The 19,312-nt window shown below is 45.0% G+C and overlaps 1 protein-coding gene across 1 annotated transcript in view; it reads left to right on the top strand.

Moving 5' to 3' along the window:
- Nucleotides 1-15,988, top strand: part of TTC38 (tetratricopeptide repeat domain 38) — a 35,354-nt gene extending 19,366 nt beyond the window's left edge. Inside the window, exons 12-14 of the mRNA XM_074948990.1 lie at nt 12,005-12,164; nt 12,449-12,522; nt 14,654-15,988. Coding sequence (XP_074805091.1) covers nt 12,005-12,164; nt 12,449-12,522; nt 14,654-14,747 — 328 coding nt within the window. The 3' untranslated portion in view covers nt 14,748-15,988. The remainder of the gene's footprint in view (nt 1-12,004; nt 12,165-12,448; nt 12,523-14,653) is intronic.
- The last annotated feature ends 3,324 nt before the right edge of the window (nt 15,989-19,312 follow it).

Below are 19,312 nucleotides of genomic sequence, written 5' to 3'. Positions count from 1 at the left end.
CATTACAAGGTTTATTAGTATTATAATTAATTGCTTCCAGTTTGCTAGGTACCATAATATTTTTTTCTCGTTTAGGCTGTTATAACTTGAACTCTAGTTTCAGCAGGGTGTTGTCTCTGAAGTTATACAGTAAGGATTTCCTAACAGTTACTTTTTATTGTGAGTGTGTGTAATTGTCTAGAGTGTGTATTTAATCTTGTCAGACAACAGCATCCTTGTCCCAGCAGTGTAGGATTTTGCTTTGAGTGGTTGTAACATCTTAACCTGTAAACGGGGTTGTTTTCCTTACAATGGGTATAGACTAAGAATGTAAGTGTTCATTGCTGAACAGAGGCATTTCTCTTGTAAAGCAAGTGAGCAAACTTTACAAAATAAGCCAACTACCTATAAGGGCCCTTTTTGCTCTGCTGCATCAAGTTAAAACATTGTTCTGTATTCATTACCAGATCTCTATAAAGTGTCCATATTGATAATCCTATATTTGCTATAGGTATACAACAAATTATCATTTTGACATGAAATGGAGTTCAAAGTGCTGCCAAAATAATTTTGCTAAGATTTGCCAGTTTGGTTCTTCAATATTAATTTTAATATTTTTGTATTTCTTCAAAATAGAAAAATATTTGTCACATCCTTGTTTATGTATGAAAAAAAAATATTTCTTGCTCTTATTTTGCTATTGATCACCATCATAGGCAGGATGAGAATGACAATCCACTCTTACATTTTTCCCGATTTTTGTTTTATGTAGACAACTTTTCTGTGGGTGAAACTGATTTCCTTTCTTTCTTCAATGTACAATCTGAGCCAATTGGTGCTTTTTACTTTTGGGGCCAGAGGCAAGACATTTGTGGCATAAAGGTACCCCAGAATACTTTGAAATGGACAGGGCTAGCAAATAGGTAGCCACCTACAATGGCAGCTGTTTTCACTTACAAAAGAAAGGGAGAGAATGTGATTTGTATTTGTCTGCAGAAGAGTAATGAGTATTCTGGAGGGAGAAAAACAGCAACCCTCCCGCACCCTACACACAACTTACTAAAAATAGAGATGGTTTATACGTAGCATTAGAAAAATGATAGCAGGGCCTTTATAAACCTGACAAAATAGGGGAGCAGGGTTACTGTATTCCTACTTTATATTATGGTTCCATTTATAAATGGTGTATAAAAGGTTAATATGTGATTAAATGATGTTAAAAGCATGTTAGAGTTATGTGTTAAAGATGATTATAAGCACAACAATAGAAAGTGTTTTAGATGAGTCATGGTTATAAGCAACATATTGAACTGTTGGATTCACTAACAATCTTCCAAAAAAAGAGTAATATCTGTTACCCTTTTTAGAAATTATTTAGAAATGTACCCTTAATATGAAGTATGACAGATTTTGTTTTGGACATAAAGTTGCAGAACAACTCTGATTCACATCCTGTGAATATGATCCACTTTACGAGGTCAAGAAGAAAATGTGAGAAATGTAGAGTTGAAAAACCGCATAATCTGGTTTGCTTACTACTAGCAGATCACGATGGACTTTTTTTCTTTTCTATAGCTACTGTATGAGCTGTAGAACTTAAACTTTAGTGGATGGATATTTTGTAGAACATTTAATTAGTTTACACTTAGTATTGCTAACCCTTCACCCAGTGCTACAGGACTTTCCTCTGCTTGTCTGCCTATCTTTATATCTTTTATTGTAACATTGTCATTGCTGTGGATTGCAGTAGTTTGAACCATTATAAAACTTATTTGTACTTTATTTATATTATAAAGCATATCTTGATATGAATAGGCTGATGGGGCAAGGCCCGATGGCTATAGTAAAGTAGTGAGGAACAGGTATGTTAGCCCCAGGCTAAACAAATCTCTGGTATTATGTAACCAAATGGCAGTTGCTCCAGGTTAATCAAGACACCTGGGGCCCATTAAGATCCTTCTAGAAAGCAGTGGAGATAGCTAGGCTGACTGGGACACCTGAAGCCAATCAAGGGCTGGCTGGAACTAGTTAAAGCCTCCCAGTTAGTCAGTGAGGTGTGTGTCAGGAGCTGTTAGAGGAAGCCACACTGTTGGAGGAACTAAGCAGTACAAATCCATATCAGGCGCAAGGAAGGAGGCCCTGAGGTAATGGTGAAGGAGATATTAGGGAAGTGGCCCAGGGAATTGTACATGTCCTATTTCCAAAAAGTCAGCTACCATAGCTGCTACTATTAGGGTCCCTGGGCTGGAGCCTGGAGTAGAGGGCTGGCCTGGTCCCCCCTCCCTTCCCCAATTAATCACTAAGACTGGGAGACAACAGAGATTGTGTGAGGGAGGGTTGCTTTTCACCTCCCTTGTTGGCTTATGATGAAAATGGCTCAGTAAGCCGTGACCCTTGCCTCTAGAAAGAGAAGGGCTACATGGAGGGTCACAGTGAGCCTCTGAGGCTAGTTTTAGAGTAGCAGCCGTGTTAGTCTGTATTCGCAAAAAGAAAAGGACCTTAGAGACTAACCAATTTATTTGAGCATAAGCTTTTGTGAGCTACAGCTCACTTCATCGGATGCATTCAGTGGAAAAAACTGCATGCATCTGATGAAGTGAGTTGTAGCCCACGAAAGCTTATGCTCAAATAAATTTGTTAATCTCTAAGGTGCCACAAGTCCTCCTTTTCTTTCTGAGGCTAGTGAAATCCGCCAGGAAACACGGGACCCACGGAGACAAGGACAGAGCTTTGTCACAAGGCATATTTGAAAAACTAAATATCCAGTTAAACTTGTATACTAAGCCAAGATGTAATAAATAGGACTATTACTCATGTCAAGAATAAGTTACATTACCTATCTTAGAAACTACTTGTATTTGTTTAGGGTAACCATAAAATTCTGAGAACCAACAGCCTGCTCTATATTTTCAAGATTTTCTATTATAGATGTGGGATGAGTTTGAAGATTTAAAAGATGTATTTGTATATTCTCTTATGCTTGCAGCTGTACATTGCATATACATTTTTACTTTGTGAGTTTTCATAAACTTAGTGTGCCTCTTTTTCATTATTAATTTGTATTATAGTGCCTAGAAGCCCTAGTCATGGAACAGGACCTTGTTGTATTAGGCACTGTACAAAAACAAAACAAAAAGACAGTCCTGGGCCAACTAGCTGACGTTCCAAGTAGTTTAAAAGTACTGTCTCTCAGCTATTTGTTGTTAACTCCTTCATCAAATTCAGTAGCAAAAGTTTAGCACTCCATTTCCATAGGGTTAAGCTGTTTTATGTAATTATAAAGATTTCTAATTGTCAGATACGAACACATTTAGAGTTAAGAAAATGCTTCAACTGACAACAGAGAACTATAAAAATTAAATTTTAAACAGAAACCTATAGTCCATAAAACAGACAACACAGCTTAATTTCGTTTCCCTTTGGAATTGATAATAAACTGGATTAATGAATAATCTGTTCTACTGGGTCATAAACCTGATGACTCTTTCCCCTCTCTTGAGAGGATCAGTGTGCAAACAAAATTCTGTGTTGTGTTGTGCTGGGGTGGGGTGAAATCTGTTGAAGCTGCTGAGTGTAAACCCTGCCTTTTATTCAGGATAATGTAAGAATCAGTTAGACTTCTTTTAGAATAAGATAACAGAAACAACAGGAGCCATTGCCCAAAACACAGGCCATAAGCAAAGCTGGTCAGAAACTGAGCTATGTGGATGCAAAGGTTTGCTGGATATTGGTTGGTGGGTAAGTGTGTGAGAGTGGCACTCTGACAGAGAAGGCAATCAAAAGCCAAGGACATCCAGAAAAGCACTTTAGCATGACCCTGAGAAAAAAAACATCTGAGTGCGCTTTCTGGGTAGAGTGTTGGCTGGAAAAAGAGGTTGGGAATATAGAGCAAAAAAACTGGCTTCTGTTGTATGTTCATTTCCTACTGTGTTGAGGGAAACAGGACTCTGTGTACATTCTTGTTAATAAACAGGTTTGCATCAAGCAATATCTGACTTTATCATTAAGGCTGCAAGTCTGTCACGGAAGTCACGGATTCCGAGACTTTCGAGGACCTCCGTGACTTCAGCAGCTGCAATGGCCAGCGCGGTTGACCCCTGCTGGGGTGACCCCGGGACCAGCTGCTGTGTCAGTCCTGGAGCCAGTTGCAGGGCTGCTGCTTGGGCAGTCCTGGGCAGCTAGCCCCAGGGTTTCCCATACAGTGGCCAATGCGGCTGGTACTGGAGGCCACTGGAGCAGCAGTGGTCCCTGGGAGCAGTCAGCCACCAGAGCAGGGGCCAGCCATCAGCCCCCCTTAACCCACAGAGCAGCGGTGCCCGGGGGCACCCCAGAGCAGCTAAGATTCAGTCAGGGTTATTTATAGTAAAAGTCAGGGACCAGTCACAGGCCATGAATTTTTGTTTATTGCCTGTGCCCTGTCCATGACTTTTACTAAAAATACCCCTGACTAAATCTTAGCCTTATGCGTCATCAGTATCTCCTCTGAATGGAAACAACCTGCAAGGCCCCGATGATTGGCTAACTACTCAGGTCAAGAGGGATTATGGAAAGGATGTTTTCACTTATCCAATTAAAATACTTAAGATTTCAGAATTTTTAAAGTTACAGCAAATAAGGTTCTTCTTTGAGTACATGTCCCCATGGATTTTCAGTAAAGAATATGTGTGCTCCCCAGCATTCTTGATCAGAGACTGCAAATTAGTGTCTGTGGGTCAGTGCCTGCGCAGTGCAGTGTCTTGTGCTTTGAATGAGGGCATATAAGGAGATGTGAGGACACTGCCACTTAGTTCCTTCTCAACCTCCTGCAGCAAGCGCTCTGCTGTCCGTAGTATTCAGCTTCCTGCCTCTCACCTTGGGAATCGTTAATTTCTTATTTACTTCATTATTTTATAGTTTATTTTCATTTGGTTACTCTTTATTTTATATAGCACTGTTTTGCTTGTAGGGGCAAGGAGGGCTTCCTGATTCCTCCCCTTTATGGACCTTTCTTTCGTGCCAGAGCACAACTTGTTATGCCCAAACCCCAGGTTTTAAGCCCTATCAGACCTGCCACCTGTCCTTTCCCTATAGTGAAGGACACTCAAGTTGCCTGCGGTGTTTGGGGAACTCCCAGGATCCTTCTAAATGCAAGGTTTGTCTGGGTTTAAAAGGTAGAGTCAAAAAAGACAGGGAGACTAGACTTAAGTTCCTGTTAATGGAACATGATCTAACTCTGGAGAGGTCTGCCCCCTGCTCCACTAGTGCATTGGCCTCTATGTCACAGGTCACCGTAGTCTTGTTTATGGCCCCAGAGAATAAAACTCTAAAGAAGAAACATACTCCTTTTCCCTGCCTGGAGAGGTATAAACCATAAAACCTGCTCTCGGGAGACCTCTTGTCACTCTAAGGGTACAGTAGAGGCACTGATTGAGTCCAGAACGGAGAGATTGGTACTGTGGAAGAAGCCCCACTTGGACAACATACCTACCACCAGAGTAACCACCATGGTGGCACCACCTGACAGCCCTGTGTGTTTAGCAGCACTGCAAGGTATCATCCATACCCCAGCACCGGCAGCTCAGTGTACATCTGAGGTGGGAGATGATTCTACAACCACCTCCGTCCTGCAATAGCCTCTGTCTCACCAGTCGGCATTTCCACCTCTGGTACCGACACACACTTTGTCTGAAGGCTATCAGAGACTGAGACCTCCACCTCCTTCCAGGTTCCTTTCTTCATAGGATTGCATGATCTCTGAAGAGCCTGAATCTCCAATACTGAGCTGATTTATTAGAGACACCTCTCCAGTACCACCCTGACAGCTGCAAGTTGAGAGTTGTTTAAGTCTCCAGCCTGGTTAAAGAGCCACCCCCCTTTTAATTCAGGGAAGGATTGGTTGTACTCAGATCTCGGTACAGGATGTGATCTTGGTACCGTACTATCCTACTCCCATGAGTCCCTTTCATTAAGAGGATCCTAGGGTACTACCAAATACCATAGGCTCAGTGACTATGGTTTTCATTGGGGGCCTCTTCCCTTATCTCCCTCCCCACTGGGGTTGCTGTAACTCAGAGGATCCCTACAGTGACCAGTGCTATTGAATACGTGAGAAAAAGTCATTGGTACTGTACCTGCAGACTGTCCTCTGGTACTGCACATCACAGTACTGCGCACTTATTGCGGGGGAGGGATAGCTCAGTGGTTTGAGCGTTGGCCTTTTAAACCCAGGGTTGTGAGTTCAATCCTTGAGGGGGCCATTTAGGGATATGGGGCAAAAATTGGGGATTGGTCCTGCTTTGAGCAGGGGGTTGGACTAGATGACCTCCTGAGGTCCCTTCCAACGCTGATATTCTATGATATACGGGAAGAGAAGAGTTTCAGGTCAAGGACATCTCACCTCCCTCTGTAAGGTCATCTCTGGATGAGGCAGTAATGCCACCACAGCAGTCCTAAACTGGTGATTTTAAAGCCTTTTGGGACTCCATGAAGAGGCCAGTGGATTCTCTTCAAATCCCATTTGAGGAAGTGCATCAGTTGAAACATTCCTTGGTGGACATCCTGAATTATAAGTTACCCATCAATGAGGCATTGTTATCACCCTGCATACACCCTATGGCAAACACCTGCCATATTCCTATTAACGTGTAAATGGGCAGATAAGAAATTTTATTAAAGCTAATGCTAAAATTATATAATACATAGGTTAAGAAAAGAGTGTCTGTACATCTGGGTATAGTGCTTAAATTATCCAAAAGTTCAAAGGTTGGTTTAAAAGTAGTACAATACATATAGTACATAATCAGCAGTAACACAAATAAGATTAATAAATTTAACAATACAAATAGCATCCAAATACTAGATATTACCATCCAAATGTTTGGGTACATCACTCATGAAAAGTTATACAGAGAGCTGGTTGTGGTAAGCAAATATTATATCAATAAGTGAAGATTTTTCCTCCGTAATTGAGAATTTAGGATAGGTTGTCTGTTAGAAAATACGATCCATCAGGGAAGTATTTCAGTTACTTTCTGAACTGCGCTTCTCATCAGCACTCCAGCTCATCTCTCCCAGTATTGCCGATGTCTGGTGATGTGTTCTAGATCGATGTCCCTTGACTACCTGATGGCATCTGACACCATGAGTTGCCACATCAGCTGAGTGTAGCGTTGATCAATTCTGTATTTTCTCAACACTCACTCGTTGTTTGGGTCCCATGCACTCAGGGCTCTGATGACAGTGCGTGAGTTTGAACGTAGCCCCTAGCTCTCAAGGTGTCGGCTAGAAGGACATATTTCTTCACCTTTCAAGCTCGGGGTCCTGTTCTCAAAGGGAACCGCACTGTCCGTCATGATGATCTTTTTTTGGTCCTTGCTGGTGATGATGATATCCAGTCACAGTTGGCTGTCCGTTCTGGGGATAGCAGAGTTCACGGCCACCTTCTCCATGGGTGGCAGGATGGCTCTGACTAGGCGATCTTGGATGGCGTTGTGGTGCAGGTGCCAGGCTCTGGAATGGGGCTTGCAGCTACAAAAGATGTGGGTTAGCGTCTCGTTGGCATAGCTGCACTTCCTGCATCGCTTGTCCCAATTCCTGAGGTGGATGGCTCTGTTCAGTGGGACGTAGTTGAGCCTGTCCCTGTGGATGAATTTCCAGTGAAGCTGCCCCCAGGGAGGAAGTGGTTGCTGGCATCCCACTTGCACATCACCTCAAACTACATTCCACCGGAAGGAATGGAGTACTACTCCCACCCCAGCCCCAATTCCCTGGTAGTCAACGCAGCCAACGAGAAAAGCAATGAATCTTTCTCTAGGCCTTTTCCATACTACAAGAAATCCAAACGGCTGGATTTGCAGGGAAGGAAGAGCTACCCAGCAGCTGCTCTCCAATTTTGTATTGCCAACTACCAAGCTTGAATGGCAAAACACAACTTTAACACATACTCCAAGTTTATACACTTTATTGAGCACTTGTGACAAGACCAGAAATATTCAGTTTATCTCTCATCACTGTAGCACGTTGGTTGCAAAAGCCTTCCTGCCAGCTGCTCTACTGCTGCTGAGACAGCCTCCAGGGCCATTGTGGTGATCATGAGAAGAGCATTCTGTCTCCAGACCTCAGGTCCTCTGAGAGAAGTACAGAATAACATGGAAGACCTGCTGTTTAAAGGGCCTAAGTGTTTCAGTGAACGTTGCGGTCACTAGGGATTTATGTGCCTGTGACTAAAAGGCACTTTAGTAGATCCCAAACTGCTCAGAGATAGAGATCATTCCAGTACCATCAGCACACTTTCCCTCAGCCTCAGGAGCGCTTCTGCAGACAGCTGAAACCACAAAAACAGGGGCTGCACCCATACTACTCAACCTATAAAAGGCACTTTTGACACCTCAGTTGAAGGCATCAAGCAGCCCACTCCATCGGATCAGTTGTTGTGTGACTACACTGCCTTTTGGAGATCGACTGTCCCTCTACTTACCAGCCTGGGAATCGCTCACCTCAGACAAGTGGATATTGGAGGTTGTCAAAGTAGGTTACTCTATCCACTTCCATTCCACTCCTCCATCCCCATCCCCTTCAGGGATGCTTCTCATGAGGAAGTCCTGAAATAAGAGGTTCATTCTCTTCTCCTCGTGGGAGCAATAGACCCAGTTTCACTAGAGTTCATTGGAGGAAGGTTCTATTCCTGTTACTTCCTTGTTCCCAAGAAAGAGATAGTATGGAGATCAATTCTTGACCTCAGAAACTTGAACAACTGTGTCCTAGCACAACACTTGAGAATGCTGATACTAGTTACAATAATCCAGGGGTGGGCAAACTTTTTGGCCTGAGGGCCACATCGGGTTTCCAAAATTGTATGGAGGGCCAGTTATGGGAGGCTGTGTCTCCCCAAACAGCCAGGCATGGCCCAGCCTCCGCCTCCCCGCTGCCCCCCGGCCCTTCTCTCCCCCTGACAGCTCCCCTAGGACTCCTGCCCCATCCAACCCCCACTGTCCCCTGACAGCCCCCCTGGGACTCCTGCCCCATTCACCACCCCCTGCTCCCTGTCCCCTGACCACCCCGACCCTCCACCCCTGACTGCCCCCGGCTGCCCCATCCAACCCCCCCCCCCCCCGTTCCCCCTCTCTGACCTCCCTGACCTCTATCCACACCCCTGACCACAGCCCCCCAACTCCCCTGCCCTCTATCCAACCTCCCCTGCCCCCTTACCGTGCTGCCTGGAGCACCGGTGGCTGGCAGCACTACAGCCGCGCCACCCAGAGCACCGGGTCAGGCCGTGGCTCTGCAACTGCCCTGCCTGGCCGCCCAGAGTGTTGTGCCGGCAGCACGGCGTGCTAAGGCTGCGGGGGAGGGGGAACAGCAGGGGAGGGGCCGGAGGTGGGAGCTCAGGGGCCGGGCAGGAGGGTCCCGCGGGCCGTAGTTTGCCCACCTCTGCCATAATCCCAGCCTTAGATCCAGGAGACTGGCTCATTGCCCTTAACCTACAGGACACCTACTTTCATGTAGCCATCTACCCCTCACACTAGCACTTTCTGTGTTTTGTAATGGGGCAGATCACTGTCAATATTGAGTTCTCTCTTTTGGTCTGTCCACAGCCCTGAGGGTGTTCACAAAGATTCTTTCAGGGGCAGCCACTTGCCTCTGCCACTGGGGTATATGGGTATTCCCATACTTGGACAACTGGCTTCTCAGAGGCCGGTTGCCCAAGAGGCTCATGCAGCAATGGCCAGGGCATTAACACTATTCCAATCTCTGTGCCTTGTATAACTCTGTCCTTATAAAAGGTGATGTATTGGTATACCAATAAAATAAAAACCAGCAGGATCTTATTAAAGGGAAAAAGGGAAAATACCACATTTATTGTGAATACAGAAAGAATCATAGTAAGCAGTTAGTTATAGCTATAACATTCCATTCAATCTCATATGTATTCACACATTGATTCCTACAAACACACACACACAGGTAACTATGTTATCATAGTTACCAGCCTTAGAGTTGCTCATGCCAAGCCACTGGCCAGGTGGCCTGGACATGAGGAGGGAGCAGGGCCTTGTCAGATGCTCATCTGATACTCCTGGAAGTTGGTTTGCAGAATCAGACCCCAAAGTTCTCACTTTCTAGAGTCTATTTTTATAGGAATTTCTTCCTATGCCAGTCTATGGGAATTGCTTCATCATGCTGTTGCTGAATCAGTCGGCAGATAGCACATTCCTGAGGGCTCCGTGCTGCTAGATGTTATCTTGTTCTTTGGTTCTCCCATTCTTGAGGCTGTTGGGTGGATTCCAGTCTGCCCTCCGGGGGTCCTCTGGTTATTTCCACTTGACGCCTTCTTCAGCCGATGGACACTGGATTCTTAGGCTGGCACCTCCCTGATTATTCAGTTATTATCTACACCAAGCATCCATCCACATACATCCTCTATCTCTATTTTAATCACAATTGTTAATACAACAAAAGGGCGGGGAGTCTCTGGGTGCTGTTTCTGTTGTTGCAGAGTATTGCTTTGAGTCTCTCTCTGTGTGAATTGCTTTGAGAACAGACTCTGTCTTAGAATGTACTAACACAATTAGCAGCTTGCAAGTTTCACACACAGAGGGAGAGAAACAGTACCAAAAACGAAGAGACCTCTTAATTAGTAATACCCTGGAATTTAAACTATGGGGAATCAAACTCATGTGTGATTTTAATACAGAACTTCTTTAATATGATCCAGCATAATGGTAGGTCAGCCATCAGCGCTCCCAGCTCCCCCATTCATCTTGCTGCAGTGCTGGCAATTAGGAATGAAGTTTTGAGGGAGAGGTGGATAGACAGCCATTGGCTCGAAGAGGGCTCTCCTTAGGGCATTTAGAACCAGGCTGAGGTTCCACTGTGGGACTGGGTGTCAAATGGAAGCAAACATGTCGTGTAGACCCTTCAGGAATCTGGCTGCGATAGGGTGGGCAAAGACTGAGAAGCCCTGGATGGGTGTGGGCCAGATGTACCCTGACAGAGGCTCATACGATGCCCCCCTCACTTTCTCCCAAGGGTGTCCTTTGAATGGAGTGTTAACCAGGCGCTTCCCTTGTCAGCGTTCGGCCCAAAACCATATGCCTCCCTGGAGGGATCAAGCCTTCATTCCTTGGACACCAAAAGAGCCCTTGCCTTATATCTAGCCAGGACTAAAACCTTTGGGCCTTTCCCAGCTTATTTGTGTCATTCGTAGAAATGAAGACGGGTCAAACCAATTTCTACCTGAAAGCTGTCTAAATGGGGTGTTGGGTTGCATCTTGCCCTGCTATGAAAATGCTGCTGTGCAGCCTCCTCCCTGAGTAACAGCACATGCCACTGGCGCTCAGTCCACTCCCGGGGGATGGGCCCGTAGCAGAAATCCGCAGGACTGCTCTTCGGTCTTCTGTCCACGCTTTTGCCAAGCATTATGCCCTCTGACCTCTGCCAAAGATGACCCCACCTTTGGTGATGCAGTCCTACAAACTGCACTGGACTTGAGTCACTGTCTGGGAGTTTTCAAGCCTGGAGCACCCACCAGGACATATACTCGAAGAAGAAGCTGTTACTTACCTTACAGTAACTGGAGTTCTTAGAGATGTTTTGTCTGAATGAGTGCTCCACCTTCCACCCTCTTTCCACACTGCTGTGGACCTTCCGGCTTCATGGTCAAGAAGGAACTGAGTGGCAGCCGACTGGCACCTCCTTATATGCCCTCATTCAAAGCACAAGGCACAGCTCTGTGCAGGCCTGCAAACTACTTTGTAGTCTCTGAGCGTGCACAAGTGCATGCGCATCGTGCAGATCCCCATCCGTAGGGATAAAACATCTCTAAGAACAGTCACTGTAGTGTAAGCAAGCACTACATTTATTGAGCAAAATGTACAGGGTGTGGGTTTGATTTGGTTCTGTGTAGCACTGTTCCTTAAACTCAGTGAAACTAATTTGCGCCGACAGTATCATGCTGCAGGAGGTGACAGAACAGCACGAAAAGGAGTACAAGTGCTGCAGTCTGACCTTCTGCTCATTGGCAGTTAACTTCTTTCCTGTTCTGCAGAGCACCTGGTGAAGACCATGAGCTGGGTCTGGCTCCGAAATTGGGGTTGCCGCTTTGCCAGGCTTTGGTAGAGTTTGACAATGGAAATTATGACAAGACAGTAGAATTACTTTATCCAATTCGCTACCAGCTCTTACAGATAGGAGGCAGCAATGCTCAGGTAAAGGGGTTGAAGATTATTTTATTTAACTGCATTTGGGTAGGGCTTGTTTGTCTTTCAGTAGCATCTGTTACGCTTCCCTTTTCGTTTTCCCTTTCTAAATTTGTGATAATTGAGACAAATTTACAAATAATAAGTACTGTATGTCAGCTGCTTAATGTTGTCAGTAGACGTAGATCCCTTCTGAATGGGTTTACCCAACCCCCAGAAACCGAGCAATTGTTACTTGCAGCATTTATTACTAAATATTAACTTACGTTCATTTTTGTGACTTCTCTTGTCAGAGGGATGTTTTCAACCAGCTATTGATCCATGCTGCTTTAAATTGCAAATCAAAAGCCCATCAGAACCTGGCCAGGTGAGTACCACTTGCTAAAATAAGGACTTCTGGATTCCATGATATGTATCAATAGAAATAGTATTTATGAAAGCAGAAATTGTCAATGTTTTTAAACATTGTAAATTGTAAGTAAAATTATATGCTAGCAAAACTAAAGCAATATAATATTACATTTAATCTTTTAGGGCACAATCTGCAGCAATTGTCAAATATTAACTTTGTTCAGCTGCTACAAACTGGGCTGGTCAATGTTGGCAGTCAGTAGTTCAGCTACAAGAGACTGGTGAAGGTTGGGATCAGGGTGCGAGGAGGAGGAGGCGGCTGCCCTGCTGCTGAGTGGCTCCTGGCTGGGCACAGAGCTATTCAGCAAGAGGCCGGTCTCCTCCTCCTCCGAGTCCAGACTGGAGGGTTTCTGCTCCACTGAGCCAGGACTGCAGCTTTTCCCACACTTTGTGCCTGCGGGGATCAGGTGCCACCATTGCACTCAGTCACCGGTCAGGAGTGTGGGAGCTGTCCCCGGGCAGGAGCTGTTCAGTAGTGGGGTGACCTCCCTTCACTGGGCCAGCACGACCACAGCCTCCCCAACACCTTCTGTCTGCAGAGGTTTGACTGAGTCTGTCACTGGCCCCACATACATGCAGGGAGCCTTCTGCTGCTCCACTCTCACAGCCCCACTCCCTCACGCCCATGAGAGTGGAGCTTCAGAGGGTTCCCTGCATGGCCACAGGACCAGTGACACCCGATCCCTGCAAGCTTAAAGTGTGGGCAAGGCTGCCATCCTGGCAGGGCAGAGCAGATGTGACAACGGGGCCGCAAAGGACTCCCTGCATTTTAGCAGGAGCTACTCAGCAGTGGAGTGGCTCACCCATGGCCAGGGGCTCCTAGTCCTCCTCACAGTCCTGGCTGGGGATAGTTGGCCCTGCCGGGATAGTTGCCTCCCCCCACACTTTGTGTCTGCAGGGATTGGGTTTCACTGGCCCTGAGGCAGCCCTATGCAACCGCACTGTCCTGGACCCGCTCCCTCACTCCCGTGACAGCAGAGCTACAGAGGCCTACCTGCACTGCCACTGGGCCGGTGGCACCTCATCCCTACAGGCACCAACTGTTACCAATTGATTCTTCCTCCCCCACACACCCAATTTCAGTGTGTCAGCTGAAATAGACTTTTGCCGACAGTTATCAGTTAAAATGGAATGCTGCCAAACCTACTTATTGTCGAGCCATATGTCAGCTCTCCGTTGTGCAGTCTGGTTTTAGTAGAAATCACAAGAGCTGCTCAAAGTAGCAGACTCCTGTGCCAATATCGAAGCCTATTGAAGGTGGCTACCTGTGCAGGCCAGCTGAAAGAATTGCAGCCTTAAGACCAGATTCTCTGGTGTCAGACTAGTGTAAGAGTAGCTCTACTGACTTCACTGTGGTTAGTCCTGATTAACACAAATGTAAATGAGTGGCGAATCAGACCCCTGGCTTCTAAGTAATGAAAATCATTCCAGCCTCCCAGGTATGAAAAGATTCTTGCTCATTTTATTCATTTTCTTCTTATATCTCCCTGTCAGAAACCCCTTATGATCAAAACTAGACAATATGCAGGTATTAGTTGGGGGTGGAACGTCAAAAGTGATGTGAGCGGGTAGTCTATGTGTGAGACATCTTATTTCAAATGTTTGTTATGGTTAAGGATTATGAGGTGAGGCATCAGAGCAGGAGCGGATGGTTAGGGGTAGAAGGTGAGCTACAACAAGGGAGCTTTTAGGATCTTGATGGGAAGAGAGCGAGATTATTTAGCACAACCTCACAGAGTTCTTATGCTTTGCTATTTTCAGTGCCACTTGGCGGTGAAAATGGGGAACAATTAGTTGGAGGGTTAGAAATGGGAAAGAGAAGGTCACCCTCTTAGTCTGTGTCCTGCATTGTGGTCAAAGCATATGATACGGGCATTTAAAAACATAGCTGTGCTGTTTTCTACACTGATTTTCCTTGAATAACTCCTTAAAGTGCCAGTGACCAGCCTATTCGCTGCAGCTAATTCCTTATTTTCAGATGACACATGACTACTAAACCAGGACACAGAAAAACCTGCTTGCTATGCTTTTGAGCACTGTATTTAAGCCCTCTTTTTTTCCCTTCCCCCATCCCTTACCTCCTTCAGACGCCTCCTAACGGAACGTGATGGGCTGAGACCAAATTCACCATTGACTGAGCGACTTACTCGGAAGGCATCAGCTGTTCATGCGATGGGATAAATCTTAAATCTGTTGTTCCAGAGGAAATAATAATTAGCACTATAATCAGTCACTTTCAATGGCATTAGAAGAAACAAAATGGGGAAAACATTGCATCAGCAGCTATATCAGATCTTCTAAATATCTGAGCTTTGGGAAGCTTGTTGTGGTGATTCAGCATCATTGCTTGAGCTTCTGGCACACCTCTGATTCTTGGAAAATTATAGCCTCGCTGTGCCTAGCAGGGCGACAGTAGCACATGAAATAGATATCAATCATTTGATTAAAGCAAGCTTGAGCCATTGCTTTTCAGGAGAACGCATCAGTCTTATGCTTATCGGGTTGCGGGCTAACACTGCTATTCTAAAGTTGTGCACTGCCAAAGTAGGCAGTGGTATTGCTTTTCTCGAACATGAGAGGGGGATGGGTCGAGCTGTCATGTGAAGAGCCTTTGAAAAAAGATGACATGTGAGATGTACTAGGGAGGACTAAATGGTGCCAAAATGTGTAGAACGTGAACTAATATGTGTTGGCCCAAAGTAACTTTTAGGCCTCTCCCCCATGACCATAGAAAGCCCTTGTTCCACAGAACCTCTGCTGCAAATAGGGGCAGTATTTGGCAACCCTTTGCTTCCATGCAGTTCTGCTCCATTGGGTTCCTAACGCATGTAGACGTGCGGGAGGAGAGCAGGAATTTGAACCAAGGAATCCACTGACAGTCTTCTCCTATGGAGTGGCAGTAGCTGCAGGGAGTGCTTCAGCCCTGGATTGGCAGTAAAGGTCTGGGGGAAGGTGAATGAGGACTTCTATCACACATATAACACAGCCACGCCAGAGTAACACTACCCAGCATGCAGCTAGGTCCTTTTGGCCCTCCTGCTGGTTCCAGGATTTGGCTCCAAGTTCCTCAAAGGCATAATTTTGTATCATTTGCTATTAAAGTCATACAGGTATGAACTGATCTTTCCGGTCAACCGTTTCATAGTTGTTAATTGAAACGTCTTACTGCTTGATGCTCTTATTGCATTTTTAATAGAAGTTTGTGCCACCTTAGTAGGATATAACATCAGTGGATAGGCTCAGAAAAATCTTTGGGCAATCTATTAAGAATTGTATAGATCTTTTTTCATATGTAACTGTGTTCCTTTGATTAGCGTTGAACTGATACCTTACTCCTCCGTTGCCATAAATTTTACTCTTAGATTTGTAATGTGATTTATGGCATTACTCATAGAATCCTAAAGAACTTCATTAAATTCAAGGAGATGATGATTAGTAGTTGTTTTTTTTTCCTGAACTTAGTCATCACCAAAGTGACGAATGTATGGAACTGTGCAGGTTTTGAATATTTTCCATACTGGGTTTTATTTAGTGTACATCTTTCTTTAGCAGAGCTGAAGTCAAGCTGTTCTATTACACTCCGCAAGTACAAGGAAACCACAATGTGATTTAAGGCATCAAGTGGAGTAACATTATTCTCCCTTCCTCCCCCTCCTCAAAGAAATCTCATTTTGGGACTCATTTTCGGAAGCGGAATTGGCACCTGAACCATTTTCCTTAAACAGGTGTTAAGCATTTTTGTTGCCAGATAGAGAAGATTATAATTTACATTTGTCCTTCCCTGCCATCACCCCACTCCTTTATCCCTAAAATGAGTCTGCAGTGGTTTCTTTTAAGTGTTCTAGATCCATAGTTACTCTTTGTCAAATTGGAGTGAACTGTAACCACATTCATACTTGAGTTTTTTATGCTGAACATTCCCAAAGTGCCTTTGAACTGCAGACACAGCACCAATGAAGTACAGCCATAGCTGAGGTGGAGAGAAGCAACTACCACGTACACAGCAGGGGATTGAAAACTTGTCCAAATACACTGGCCCCAGCTGTGCCTCCTGCTGCATGGATATTAATGTTGACACTTTTTGTAGAACAGACAGAACCTCTCTTTTAGGTCCCATACAGATGAAACTGCGTGGTACTTACTACCTTTATCTGCCTCAGAGGGATGTTGACCCTACGCTGAACTTGTACAGTTTGACTATAGCTGATGTAAGCACTTCTCCAGCTGTTTGCTTACATTTTATGTTGTAACTAAGCATCATTCCTTCTACCACCACAGCCAAGTGTTATACAAGGCTACAGTTCTGAACTTCTGCTCTCTCTCCACAAAATACCAATAGCGTCCATCTAACAGGCAGTCTTCTATCACAAACAAGGACATTTGCTCATTAGAGAGATGGTTAGTTCAGGGAACAGGTGTGCCAACAGTACTGTGGTCATCCCCAAAAGTACTAGGTTAATAACAGTCCTTCCTTTTCTGTGCTGAGTGATGGCTACTACATTCTGACAGTAGATGTGAGACTGAAACCTGTTTAACAAGGAATAGCAGGCAAGGGGGCGGTGTTTCTTCCTTCTGTAAAATTACCCTGGCAACGGTCACAAGATGTAAAAAAGAGGGGGGAGCGGGAAGACACAAGTGGTCCCAACTTTAAACTACCAAACAGCTGTTCAAAGCATTGTCTATAAACCCTAAACACAGTGAGCTGTTTCAGGTTTGTTTTGCCTGTTAGGCCTTGATCCGGATACCACTGTAGCCTTGTTTGTGTTTTCAGGAATATTTTAGTTACATGCTGTTTCTTTTAAATTAAGCTATGCTGCTAAAGCCATTTGAAAATACAGCCCTAAGTAACAAAGGCTCATATTCTCAAAGCTATTTTGGCACTGAAGTCCACCATTTAAGCACTACTGAAATTTCCCAAATGCTGTAGGCACCTAACTGGGTACCAACTGGCATTTTCTAAGCCACCCAAGCCCTGACATCATCCCACAGCTAATGTGCAGCTCAGAGGGCCTAGCTCAAGCCCAGGCCTGAAGCAGGATTCTCAAAACTAGACAGGAGAATGCCTGTTCTGCCAGTGTGGCCTTATCCTGTTGGCATATTATGACCACACCTAAGACCTGTCAGTCCCTGCAGCAGGGCTGGATGCAGGCCATAGATTGGCTGGGAGGGACATGGCAGCTGCACAAAAGACAGCCTGGGGCACACAGGGAAATGGGGCAAGCTTGAGAGAGGTATCTAGCATGAGCAGGAGACAGAAAGAGATTATTTTGGCTATTAGTGTAATGGCTACCTAACTGGCTGACGACTCTTCAGTGCCTAACTGCAGGAGATGGCTCATGGCTGAGGATCCCAAGCAGAGAGAGCTGCCTGTCTCTGGCCCATAAGCCAAGTGCATCGAGTCAGCCATTCAGGTGCCTGCACCCCTCTCCCTGGCATTTTACCCCTGGCTCTGCACTCCACTTGCTGGCTTCTGAGGATCTCCTTCCTAGGTTTCTAACTCTCCCCATGCACATATTGTGTGGGGAGCCTAGGTACGTAGCTCAGAGCTGAGGATTCCCCTAGACAGCAAGCCAGATGGCTTAGGCATTGCAACACTGAGCAGAGCAATGCCTCAGTACCTTTGAGGCCTGGTTTACACTACAGAGTTAGGTTGATGTAAGGCAGCTTACAGTGATCTAACTCTGTAAGCGTCTAGTCTCTAAGGTGCCATAAGTACTCCTCGTTTTTTTACGCTACAACATATCTCCCACCAATGTAAGTCGCCCACTTAACTCCGCCTCCACAAGAGGCATAGGGCTTAGATGGAGGTAGTTAGGGCAATGCAGTGAACCTGTAGACACTGCGTTACTTACCTTGCTTGTTGGCTCTCACCCCACGCCCCGCAGGGCTCACAGGTGGAGCCCCTGATGCCCCAGGGTGACTTAGGGGCACAAGTCCCAGGGAAAGTCCATTGTTTAGGAGCTTTTGAAAATCCCACTCTTAATGTAGTTGATTTTCTTAAATGAATATTTTGAGCCACATTTTGAATGCCTAGGGTAGGCGGCATTCCTGAAAGCCATGGTTATGCCAAGTCTTAAAAAAATTAAAAAAAATCTAAAGCAGCATATCCACAGGCAGATCTCTTGAAGTGTAAAAGAAGAGGGGAAGGAGCTGACCGTGGAGACCATAGCTGGAACACTATGTTCCCTTCTGAGCACCTCATCAGTTGGATATAAATTGGAGAGTTCAGAGAAAAATCATACAAAGTGATTTAAGGGGCTAGCAGGATAAACATTTAGTTATCCCAATAAATTGCTTGACTGTAGTTACTTTTGTAGTGTCTATTAAAAGATTTAGAAATGTCTCTTCACTCTGGGGGGGAAAAAAAAAAACCAACATGATTTATTCCTAAACAATTTTCTGTTTAGCTTCCTAGCAACATATTGCTTAATCGTTCCCTTAGTTTGTCCAAGGGAAATTCCAGGCAGAAACATGTGGGACCATGTTTTCACAGAAGCATTTAATACATGGAAGGGAAATGCATGCACAGTTCTTATTTACTCCAACAAGGAATCACAGAGGATGGACTTGAACTCTGCGCTATTCAGCAATAACTCACCCTGAGAAATAGGTTACTATATACTCCAACGCCTTTGTTCTTTACAGAAGGTGTTCCTTTACAGATAGGTACTGTGCATATAAAATAGTTTGCTACAGTGTTCTATGAAATATTCCATCTGATTTTAGAGTATTGCCAAGAAGCGACT

This window comes from Natator depressus, chromosome 1 (assembly GCF_965152275.1).
Source record: "Natator depressus isolate rNatDep1 chromosome 1, rNatDep2.hap1, whole genome shotgun sequence".
Taxonomy (NCBI): Eukaryota; Metazoa; Chordata; order Testudines; family Cheloniidae; genus Natator; species Natator depressus.
This window is presented reverse-complemented; position numbering and strand designations above follow the sequence as displayed.